Below are 12,236 nucleotides of genomic sequence, written 5' to 3'. Positions count from 1 at the left end.
TGAAGGGACAGCCACGGCACGTTCATCCCGCAGGAAAGGCTCGATGTTTTCCAGGGCACACAAATTGCTGACCAGGTTTTAGGTATTTCGCAATGCTGGGCAGCCGTTTGCCCGGGCTGGGCAGTCGTTTGCCCGGGCTGGGCAGCCGTTTGCCCGGGCTGGGCTGCAATATGTACAAAGGCCCGAAGTGCTCGCTCTCATAGTAACATAAGTCTGTGGAATGTTTCCTGTCGCCTAGCTTGTGTTCCACTGAATAAACCACAGATCTAATCTATATGCATTATTCATTTAAACTAAAAGGTCATATTTCTATTAGTTCTGGAACTTGCAGAACTAGGACTTCTTAAATCAGTTTATTATGCTGTATTATTTATCTATGTTTCATCCGGTTTCAACACCGTGCATTGCGGTCTATTCTGGTAATTTATGGCTTTTTTTTAAATGCCTGCTTGTTCTAGGCCTTGAAATAAGCTGCTCAGCAAATTTAGTTCTACGAAATGAGTAATTCTAAAGCTGAAGTTATAAAACTCCGCTTCGTGACAGCGTTTCTGCTATTTTTATTATTGGATATTCAGTATACCAGTGTTCATGTATCTTAGATAAACATATTTTCCAAGTAAAAATATAGTTGATTTGGGTGTTCTGATTAAAAATTAATGTGTTCATAGTAAACTCAAGTCCTGTGGGCAATAGCATCATTGTGTTTTAGCATGAGAGTAATGGGAGTTTCAGTCCATGCACGGCTACAAGGATACTCGGCAAAGTCTGTATGCAAACATGATTTGTTCTGTTGTTTTCCCCTTTATTTATGGTCTTTTACCATCTCCCCAAAGCACCCGCAGGCTGGCAGCACCGGAGAGCCGAGTCAAGACGAGGTTTTTGTTTCTGGGCAGCAGAATTACTCGACCCTGGTCCGCAAGGAAGGCGCTACGGATGGCATGAAGAAGGTAGCTGTGGACACAGCATGCATATTGCTTTCAACCATCCCTGTAAACAGAATACTAGTTAAAAACAGATCTATATTCTGCATATATAATTCACTTACTCATGGTATAAAGCGTGAGTAGAACACTTTTTATACTTTCACACGCACTTCATCAGTCGGAATGTTTACTAATGTAAGCAATTGTCTTCTAAATCCTTAATGTGCGGTCTGCCAGGGAAAAGAACTTTCCTAGCATATTTGTATATGAGAAAATGTTAGCGTTCATCGTCCGTTTGCTGCCAGCTGTGTTTGTTTATTCAGAACATAATACAAAGAATTTCAAAGTGGGTTGAACCATTTAGCTCTTAAAATCTTCCTGTGTTAAGTTGTAGTGAAAAAGGATTTTTATTTATTATAATGTTATACAGTTTTTTTCTGTCTATGAATGTCTTATGAGTTAAAACATCTATTTGTAGATGCATATAAGCAATGGTCAGATGTGCCAGCCTACAAGGCCTCAAGCCTCCTATGGTCCACTTCATCATCACCCACCGGTCCAGCCAGCTATGGTAAGACATTCTTCCAAGGAGGAGGTTATTCGACTGATCCTTAGCTTAAGGCTGCCCAATGGCCATCGTATTCTCATATTGGCCGCTACAGCAAGAGGAGGTATCATTGAAATGAACGTTGCGCTCTATTATGCAGCTGAGCAGTTTTATCCTCTTCAGCTTGCAATTGTGTTTTATCAGCATTACTGAATTCATAATGTATAAACTAAAGTTATGGTTTCTTTAATTTCTAGATCCGTATAAGACTTCTAAAAGATCCTGAGCTTGGATTTAGTATATCAGGAGGTGTTGGTGGTAGAGGAAATCCATTCAGACCTGGAGATGATGTAAGCATTTATAGTCATGAGTAATGCTGTAATAATGTAGAATACTATAAAAATGTATGCAGTGTGTGTTTTATATGTACTTTAGAATTTTATTTTTGTCTTTGATTTATATATATATAGCTTATACATTCATACCTACATTCACTATATGGACCAAAGTATTGGGACATATCTGTTATTTAATTCAGGTGTTTCAATCAGACTCATTGCCACAGGTGTATAAAACCAAGCACCTAGCCATGCAGTCTGCATTTACAAACATTTGTGAAACAAATGGGTCATTCTCAAGAGTATTGACGTATTTCAAGTGCGGTACTGTGCAATAAGTCAGTTTGTGAAATTTCATCCCTGCAAAATATTCCACGGGCAACTGTAAGTGGTATCACTGGGAAGTGGAAGTGTTTCGAAACAGAAGACCCCGTCACAGAGCGGGGTCTCCGAGTGCTGAGCATATAGTGCGTAGAAGTCACTGGCATTACTATCGGCACAAAAACTGTATGGCGGGAGCTTCATGGAATGGGTTTTTATGGCCGAGTAGCTGTATGCAAGCCTCATATCACCAAGTACAATGCCAAGTGACGGATCTCGCTTTTCTGTTCGGCAGTCTGATGGGCGAGTCTGGGTTTGGCGGATGCCTGGAGAACATTGCCTGTCTGACTGCATTGTACCAACTGTAAGGTTTCGTGGAGGAGGGATAATTATTTGGGACTGACTTTCAGGAGTTAGGTCCCTTCTTTCTAGTAAAGACAAATCTTATTGCTTCTGCATACCAAGACATTTTGGACATTGCTATGCTTCCAACTTTATGGGAACAGTTTGGGGATGACCCTTTTCTATTCCAGCGTGACTATGCCCCAGTGCACAAAAGCAAGGTCCATAAAAACATGATGGATGAGTTTGGTGTGGAATAACTTGACCAGCTGCACAGAGAGAGCCAGACCTTCTCATCCAACATCATTGTCTGACCTCCCAAACGCTCTACTGGATGAATGGGCAAAAATTCCTACGGAAACCCTCTTTCCTGTAGAAAGCCTTCCCAGAAGAGTAGAAGCTGCAAAGGGGGACCAACTACGTATTAATGTCTATGTATTTAGAATGCAATGGTATCAAAGTCTCTGTTGGTGTGATGGTCAGAAGTCCCAATACTTTGTCTATTATATTGTATGTTTATGTGTATATATGCATGCACATACATACAAACAGTATACCGTATTTGCTCGATTATAAGACGAGGTTTTTTTCAGAGCAAATGCTCTGAAAAATACCCCTCGTCTTACAATCGGGGTCGTCTTCTAATCAGACCTCAAATAGAGGTCTGATTAGGAGACTAAGATCCAGATCCCCCGCACCGCTGCAGGGGACCTGGATCCTCCTGTCGTCGCCCCCCCCCCCCCCCCCCCACACACACACACACACACTTACCGGTGCTTCCGGAGGTGAAGTTGGCAGCGGGGGTTTGTATGCGTCCGTCGCAAATACCTTCCCCGACTGTCAGAGATCAGAGTTCCAGAGTTCCTGATGTCTGACAGCCGGGGAAGGTATTTGCGACGGACGCATACAAACCCCCGCTGCCAACTCCACCTCCTTCCGGCTGCCGCGGAATGAGACGTCAACCCGCTGCCCCGGCAATGCAGCAGGAAATTGGAAGCACCGGTAAGTAAGAGTGTGTGTGTGTGTGTGTGTGTGTGTGTGTGTGTGTGTGTGTGTGTGTGTGTGTGTAGGGCATTTCTGGAATGCCTTACACCCCTATATGCCACTCTGGCACTTAGGGGGTTAAAAGGCATATTATGGGGCAGAGTGGCATATAGGGAGGTATAAGGCATTTCAGGAGGCAGAGTGGCGTTAAGGGGGCATTTAATAGTGCACTCTGCCTCCTGAAATGCCTTATACCTCCCTATATGCCACTCTGCCCCATAATATGCCTTTTAACCCCTAAATGCCAGAGTGGCATATAGGGGTATAAGGCATTTCTGGAGGCAGAGTGCTCTATATAATGCCTTTTAACTCCCTTAATGCCACTCTGCCTCCTGGAATGCCTTATACCTCCCTATATGCCACTCTGCCCCATAATATGCATTTTAACCCCCTAAATGCCAGAATGGGATATAGGGGTATAAGGCATTTCTGGAGGCAGAGTGGCACATAGGGGGTCAAAAGGCATACCATGGGGCACAGTGGCATATAGAGGGCTAAAAGGCATATCATGGGCCACAGTGCCATATTGGTGTGGCAAGCCTGGGGGCAGATGTGTGTAACTGGGGGACAGGTTGGAAAATACGAGAAATAAAAACAAAAAAAAAATATTTTTCTCAATCATAGCTTTTATTAAAAAAAATAGTTTACATGAATTAACATTTACTGGTAAAACTTTTTTCCTTTAGGGTCGTCTTATATTCAGGCTTTTTCTTTTTTTCCTAAGTTAATATTCAGATTTTGGGGGGTCGTCTTATAATCAGGGTCGTCTTATAATCGAGCAAATACGGTATATAAAAATGTATACACACCTTTTGTATAGGTAAATAGTTTGGTAATGTCTGTTACCTCGCTGGATGGCTTGTCAGATTTTTGAAGAGTAAACCACGCTTTCTTTTCCAGGGTATATTTGTAACAAGAGTTCAGCCAGAAGGTCCAGCATCGAAACTGCTGCAGCCTGGGGATAAAATAATCCAGGTAGGCTTGACACTTGGCAGTAGCCCTGGTCAGGAGTAGACCATTCCGTACGACATCAATGAATATCATTAACGCTCATGCTCTCCCCTTGTTTCATGCATCTCCATTTGTGTCTAGTGGGGAGTTTCAGGCAAGTACAGTACTGTGTATGCTGTTGTAAGGGTTAAAACATATGTAAACATAGAAAATAGTAGTGTCCTAGTTCATCAGATTAGCAGATTTTAATTTTAAAAAAGTTACCCGAATCATTTGCTTAATAGTGTAGATTGCTCTTCCTTAGAATTTTTGTGGCATTTCCACACTCCTTAATATCATTTCATTGTTGCAGTAGGCTGGGGCAGAATCATTTTAGTACTTAATATAGTAATAGACCGTTTCTACCTTGGGCGTCCTGAGGCCTGCTAGGGTTACCTTAGAAGACATTGATAACATGCACTTGGATTATGTTAGATCAGGCATGTCCAAACTTTTTTTGAAGAGTGCCAGATTTGATGAAGTGAAAATGTGCGCGGGCCGACCATTTTGCCTGACATTCTTTGAACCGTTAAAATTAAATGCAAATTAACTATGTTTTATAATATTTTATGCAAAGTTTATTGAAAACGGCATACTTTTCATTTTGTGACTTGGATGACAAATCTCAACAGGTGTTAAATCACTCTACCTTTAATATCCAAAAAAATATCTATATTTGGGCAACTTATCTGTGGGGCCTTATCAGTCCGGAGCGCGGGCCGCAATTGGCCCTCGGGTCAGACTTTGGACATGCCTGTGTTAGATGATGAGTAGCCCACAGATAGCTCTCCGGCTACCACCGAACAACAACTCGCATGCTCTTTATTCTTTTATTTTTGGCTACTCTTGATTGAACTCATATTGAACCATGTATAATCAATAAAGGACAAGTAAGATTGTCTTGATTTCTGTTACAGAAGATATTGTGTGTTACGTGGCTTTTACAGGCCCCACAATTGAGGAAAATAACCAAAAAGTCGCACCAAAAAGTCATGTTTGTGTCCCAAAATTAACCACCAAATCTGCCTATCATGCACACTTATGGATGTCGCCCATTGTTTCTTTCTCTCATCAAACTTTCCATAACTTCATTGTGATATCGTAAAATGAATGTATCATTGGTATGCAGGCAGAATTATTAATATAAGTATTATGTTTGTCATTCCGATGTCTCTGTTGTATGGCATTTCAGAAGTGATGATTGGATTCAGTAAAGGCCTAACACCCGTAACAATATTCAATTACTTTATAAATAAATATAATGTAATCCATGTATGAACAAAAGACATGAAACCACTGAGATGTATGTGTGCGGAGTTTGTGAGAATACACTAATAAAGTTAAATTACCTTTGTTTTCTTCTTCTTAGGCTAACGGTTACAGCTTCATCAATATTGACCATGGACAAGCCGTCTCGTTGCTTAAAAAGTTCCAGAATGCCGTGGAACTGATTGTTTTACGAGACAACTCTGTGTAAAAGCAGAATTTATCGAGGAGGAGGGAATCTGGAAGCCAGCACGTTGTTCAGAGACTTAACTAGCATCAAAACTATTTTTCTATGTATATATGTCAAAGCAACTTGAAACAAAAAACATACATGTAGATTTTGGTAAAACTGTACAGAAGAGATTTGTCCGACTTTGTGGTTTTAAAGGAAAAGACCACTGCAGAGAAAGTGAAAACCAGCGTGTCAATCATTTGATCGGTCTTGCAGATGAGAGCAAACCTGTGTTTCTTTTGTACAGAATGTAGGTTTATTTTTGGATAACATGCATATTTACTAAACTCTGTGTATATGAGCCTCAACCGTAGCAAGCAGGCAGATGGCAGAATTGTTTACTGTAGTTATTCTTGCCTTGCTTTCTCTACACCTGGCATCACTGTTGTCATCAGAAAAACCACTAATGTAGATGTAGATAGGAAATAGGAGAGTTTGGCTTTGCGATACGCACGTGTTTTAGACAAACGGATGAGCAAGTAGCTTTGTTGGGTGTGCCAGATAACTTAAAACTGATCATGAATGATTAACAACGCAGGAAATAATGAGGGATGTCTAAAATTTATTTTTGTTTTCTTTTAAGGCACCAATTGCATTTTTGTATTAAGAATTAATTTTTCAACACCAAAAGTGGTTTGATACATGAAGCATATATTTTTTTGCTGCACACGTGTTCGTTGTACCAAGAGGTCATTTTTTTTTTATTTTTTTTTTTTTATTATATTTGTATGGGGTGGGGTGGTATTGGCGAGTGCGTGTTATAGATTTCTTCTTCTCGTTACATTGTGGTAAAGATGACCTGTATCAGATGTTACTTTTGACACTCAACTGCTTTGGCATTCCGAATGTTAGAGCATCCGTAAGTCTGGTAAAGAATTGTCCCAACCCATTCCACTGATAAACAAGGTGTCCCTCCCCGCGTCCGTTTCCAAAGGTCTACAGAAACTCCATGTTGCAAACGACCTTGAAGCTTTGGTGGCCTATCGTTCAAGGAGAACTACATAAATAGTCAGGTCTCACTTTAGGAAATTGAGATTGCTAGTGTCCGAAGGCACGTGAAGGCGTTGAATAGCTTTCCGTGTTATTCTGCTGCCGTGTTCATTGTCTCGAGACGTACGGAGAGGAATTGGCGTTATAAGGATAACCCGGCAAACCTTGATTTTTGGGACTTTGTTTTGCCTGGCTAAACTTCAAAGGAAATGCCGAGCATCCAGCTAAGTAACCAAAGCAAGTATGTGAAGATGGGGCACGTTGGTAGAACACAAATTAGAAGGACTTTAGTGTTTTCAGAGGGTCCTGTGGATCTGAATTAATGATGGTGAAAGGGCTCGTCCTACAGGTAACACTGAAATGTGAACTCGAGAAGATGGAGTCATTAAAGGGTTTCTAATTATATTTTGTGATTTCACCACAAGCTGCCTTTTGTTCCTTCTGGCTGTAAATATATTTTCTTTATGGTTTGTCTCGCAAGGAACATGTTTCGTTTAATACTGTCTCTTACACGAGCGGATAAGGGTTGCAGTGCTTATTAATTCTTGGTTGTAAAAGTCCAGAGATAAGTGCCATAGAAAAGACCAATAACTGTTTTATTTAGGGCTAATGGTCTTTTTTTAAATAGTGTATTAGTATTCTTTTTTTATGTTACTTATTATGAACTTAGGTCATTAACAGATTTCAGGGGTCTTTTCCAAAATCAGAGCCACATAAAGGAATTTTCTAATTTATTTTAATGTTGTAGAAGAGTTAATACGTCTCGGACGCTATCCGCAATGAGTACAACGTCAAGTTGAGGAGGAATACATAGAATTCGGCGGGTGGGCAGGAGGGGACTACGACTCCTATGAGCTCGCTAGCCGGTCTGTTGCAGCCACCTTTGACTGGAGGTACGGGACCCCAAAAACATTTGAAGTGTGGCCCTTTGGCAATATGTTTAGCCCTTTTATTCAACTGACGCGATATTGCACTTGGTTTTTAAAAGCAAAAAAAACAAACATTTTGTGTTTCCTGATGTACTGTATAATTTTCATATTTTAAATGAAACCCTTTAAAAACTCTCTGTATATTTTAAACTCATTTTAGTTGTGTCTGAGTGATAGTTATATAGGAATTGCTAAAACTTTGCTTTGTATTCACAGAAATGTGCTGTATTTTGTTACAATTTACATGCTGTGTGAATGGATTAAAACCTGAACAAATGAATGCCTTGCCTAGCTGTGTAATACAGACCCTTAGACGACGTGTCATTTCTCGTGTGGTTAGTTAAGAGAAGATTCTCTTTACATCGTAAAACATTTCATCGGACAAGGCATTTTCTTTCATTGCTTTTGGCACAGTTTCTAAGCTCTTGAGCATAATGCGCTGATTTTTAATAACTATTTATTTTCCCTTGTCTTTCTATCTAGTGCATTGAGTCCACACTGTGTCCCAGCCAGCATATATTACAAAGCGGTTAATTACTTTTGTGTGAAAGCACAATTCTTAAAGAATAAAGGGGGCATTGTTTAATAAAATATGATTATATGACCTATGCTTGCAAATCAATTAGATGTCATATGGCAATATGCCAGAAAGTAGAAAGCACTCTTTGTCATCGTCTGTTTATGGTCATGGTTGATGTGAAGAAATAGTTATAATTGATTGCGACACGGTTCAATGATACCCTCTTAGGTTGAATGTGGGTCATATCCAGCTCCATCATTAACTGGCATCAGTTAACGGGTAACAACTATCGGACAGTAGTCCCTCTTGGAGTATACTTTCCTGTAGCTGGTTCTATGAGGGTTCCTTTTCACCCCTGTTATATACCATGTTCTAGGATTTAGGACGAGCATATATTGCTGAGAATATACAGTAAAATGTCAAGCACCTTACAGAAGTGATGCCACAGATTTATTTTTTCTATATAGTCAGGATTTATACTTTTTCCCCAGTGTGACGGTTTTAATCTGCTCCTATTAAGAGGAGCCCAGAGTATACTAGGTGATGCACAGTGTGGTGTGTGCGCATGAGTGTACAGTGTAACACTGCAAGCTTGCATACAGTGCAATGCAGTCTCCAGGTTATTGGTATGGTTGGCGGAAACCTATCTATGCAGAGACGCACACATCCTCAATATGCTTTAGTTTCTACACCACGCAAATAATTCCGAACTATACCGCGGACTGAGAGAAAAAGAATTTCAACTCATTTATACTTTGACTATTTTATGAAATGGTTCCCCATCTATTTATTGTGTAAATAGCCTATTCTCTTATTGACTGGAGTTTCAAATAAATTTGTATATACTTTTAAGGTCTCTGATGGACTTTCATAAGATAGCAATAAACAAAGAATGAATCAAACCCAGCTTTTCATGGTTAGACGTGCTGTGCAGATTTTTTTTTAATTTTTTTTAATTTTCCTTGTCAACAGCTGTGTAACGTTTTACTGATCAGCATTTATTCAACATTCCAAATTTTGTATATAAGTAAATTGTTTCTCAAGTAACACATGGCAATTAGGAAATAAACTAATACTCTTTGAAACAATGGCTTCTTTTTTTATCTGCCCGTATCCCCAAATCGATGCCCAGTTTGTTATTGGAGCTTATTTATTAATCTGTTTGCTATAGCAAGCTGTGTATTCTTTTAAATATGACACATTCACTTGTACACATATACAATGCGTAATACTGGTTACTTATATAAATGGAAACATGCCTTTTTCTACAGAGAAAAAAACGGTGTCTACAAGCCTAAAGTTATAGTAAAGCTGCAATGTGAACTGTGATACATTTAATCACAAATAAACATATAAATGGTAAAGACGTGCTCATAAAATACAATAGAATTATGGTGTCCCCACCATGTGAAGTAAAAAAAAATGCATAAAAAGGTACAATCTTTTAAAGGATATAGATATAAAATGCAAATAAGGAGCAGAACCTTATTACGGGAGAAGGCTGTATTCAAAAAGGCAAGATCCAAAAAACGCAATGCATACAATGAATGAGAAGAGGTATAATGCCTGTGGGGAGAAATAAATCGGTAAGTGAATTATTGGTGGATGAATGTCAAAATGTATGTCAAGAAGTCTGTGTTCTCAGGATATGCAATGCTTTATTGCCATCTGGAGCACACAGGCCCAAGCGAGTAGACCATGCTGGTGAATGCAGGCATAAATTGATAGTTTTTTTTTTTTTTTTTTTTTAAATAAAGTTATGACATTTATTCTCTCCAAAGACTCAACATAGAATATGCATTTCCCAGGACTTTCATTCACTGTAGCGCACACAATTATATACAGACATACATAAAACAGATTAAAAAAAGCAACCAGGCTATGGTAATTAAAAATGAATTTCTTCACGCCCTCCACTCCAACATCAAAAGGAACCACAAAAAGTACTTGCTGCACTTACTCGACGGATTAGGAGGAGACTGTCAGTCAGGGCAGTCTCCTTCTGAGCCTATTGTGACTCACATAGCAAATGAATGGTGTGAGTCGTGACTAGGGCTGACTTTAGGTGTTCAGGCACCCTGCGTGGGCCACCCCTGTGGTGCGCCCTCCCCTGTCCCTTCACTGTACCTCTCTTTTCCACCCTCGTGTAGTTCAGGTATAGATCAACTGAATAAGACATACAAACCCTGCATTTGCAGGTATTGATAAACACACAAAACACATAGTTGCAGGTATAGAGCAACTGAATATCACACAAACCCAGCCTTGCAGGTATAGATCAAGTGAAAAATCACAAGCAAACTCAGCATTTAAGATATAGATCAAATAATGCATGGAGACCCTAAACTGCAGGCATAGATCACAGGCTGCACACCACAGAGGCCAGCCCTGGCACCCAGATTGCATCCACAGGACCTGTCCGGCACCCAGATTGGAAGCATAGGATATTGACATAGAAGCTTGCCATATTTGTCCCCATACAGCCTCCCTGTGCTAGCTTTGCCCCAAACATTCTCCCTGGGCTCTCAGAGAGGGACAGATCCTCCCAAACCTACCACTGGCAAGGAACATGGTGATTATATTTCTCTTTAGATTTTTTTTTTTGTTGTTGTTGCTGCAGCAAACTCTGTACTGGCATGCGGCCAGAGACCAGACACCTCACGGGATATATATAGAGTGGGCACACATTAAAATGAAGAAACACCAGCCACTGTAACTAAACATTTCTTTGCCGGTCACTCTTTTTGTTTTATTTTAGTGGGAAAACACAGTAATAACACTGATTGTTAAAAAAAAATATTGAAATAAATGTGAATTTATTAATGTTTACTTTTAACCATTTATGGTGTGGTATTACAATATACTGAGAAAAGTGGTCAGAATTACCATAGATGTTTATCACAAAATACTAAAGCATCTTAATATGTATAATTTGGAGAAAAGAAGAGAAATAGAAACATGCTAAGATCAGAAGAAGGAGAAACAATGTTTTCTCCCTTTACAAAAGAGCAAAACAAAATCCCCAAACGCCTTGCTCCTCTCTCAGCAGAGGCTACCTGCCCATTTACAAGTATATATAAAAAGTAGTGTAGCGTGTAAAAAAACATGCGCATGTGCAGTATGACTATATTATTAAAATGTATTTTATTTGGAGCCGGTTATCATATCTAAGTGTTAATAGATATCATGTTATGTGTATAATATGGTTTCATAGCAAAGCTCTTCTACTCTTTGTATGGGTTCACCTAACATGAAATTAGGGTGTCATGGTTGACAAACCCATGGTAAAAATGGCAAAAAAGAGTAAGAGTCAGTTACATTACATTCATTTATAAAGCGCCGGCAGATTTGGAAGAACAATTTATAAACACATACAATAACAAACTGATGCAAAGGAGAAGAGGGCGCTGCTCTTGCGAGTTTACAATCTAGTCGGTGTTTGAGGGGGAAGTGAGACAATAGGAGAGGACGGCTTGGATGGGGATGAGTTGATCTGGTTCCGATGATGTGTTGAGGCTGTTGATTGCTCAGATGGCTTGATTACAATGGTTGGGAGTACTGGGAAGGAATGTTGTACACTTCCTTGAACAGGTGGGTTTTCAGAGAGGTTTTGAAGGTTGCGTACGAGGCAGAAAGTCTGAGGGAACGGGGAAGGGAATTCCACAGGAGGGGTGCGGCGCGGGTGAAATCCTGAATACAAGAGTGGGAAGGGTATGGGGAGCCAATGAAGTGATTGGCATAGTGGAGCAGCGGATGAGGAACGGCGGCAGAGAAAAATTAATCTGGCTGCAGTG

The 12,236-nt window shown here is 39.9% G+C and overlaps 1 protein-coding gene across 1 annotated transcript in view; it reads left to right on the top strand.

The window, feature by feature from the left end:
* ERBIN (erbb2 interacting protein) overlaps positions 1-6,717 on the top strand; it is a 91,618-nt gene extending 84,901 nt beyond the window's left edge. Inside the window, exons 24-28 of the mRNA XM_053448006.1 lie at positions 834-947; positions 1,402-1,494; positions 1,728-1,820; positions 4,416-4,490; positions 5,875-6,717. Of these exons, the coding sequence (XP_053303981.1) occupies positions 834-947; positions 1,402-1,494; positions 1,728-1,820; positions 4,416-4,490; positions 5,875-5,982 (483 nt within the window). The 3' untranslated portion in view covers positions 5,983-6,717. The remainder of the gene's footprint in view (positions 1-833; positions 948-1,401; positions 1,495-1,727; positions 1,821-4,415; positions 4,491-5,874) is intronic.
* The last annotated feature ends 5,519 nt before the right edge of the window (positions 6,718-12,236 follow it).

Source organism: Spea bombifrons, chromosome 1 (genome assembly GCF_027358695.1).
Source record: "Spea bombifrons isolate aSpeBom1 chromosome 1, aSpeBom1.2.pri, whole genome shotgun sequence".
Taxonomy (NCBI): Eukaryota; Metazoa; Chordata; class Amphibia; order Anura; family Pelobatidae; genus Spea; species Spea bombifrons.
This window is presented reverse-complemented; position numbering and strand designations above follow the sequence as displayed.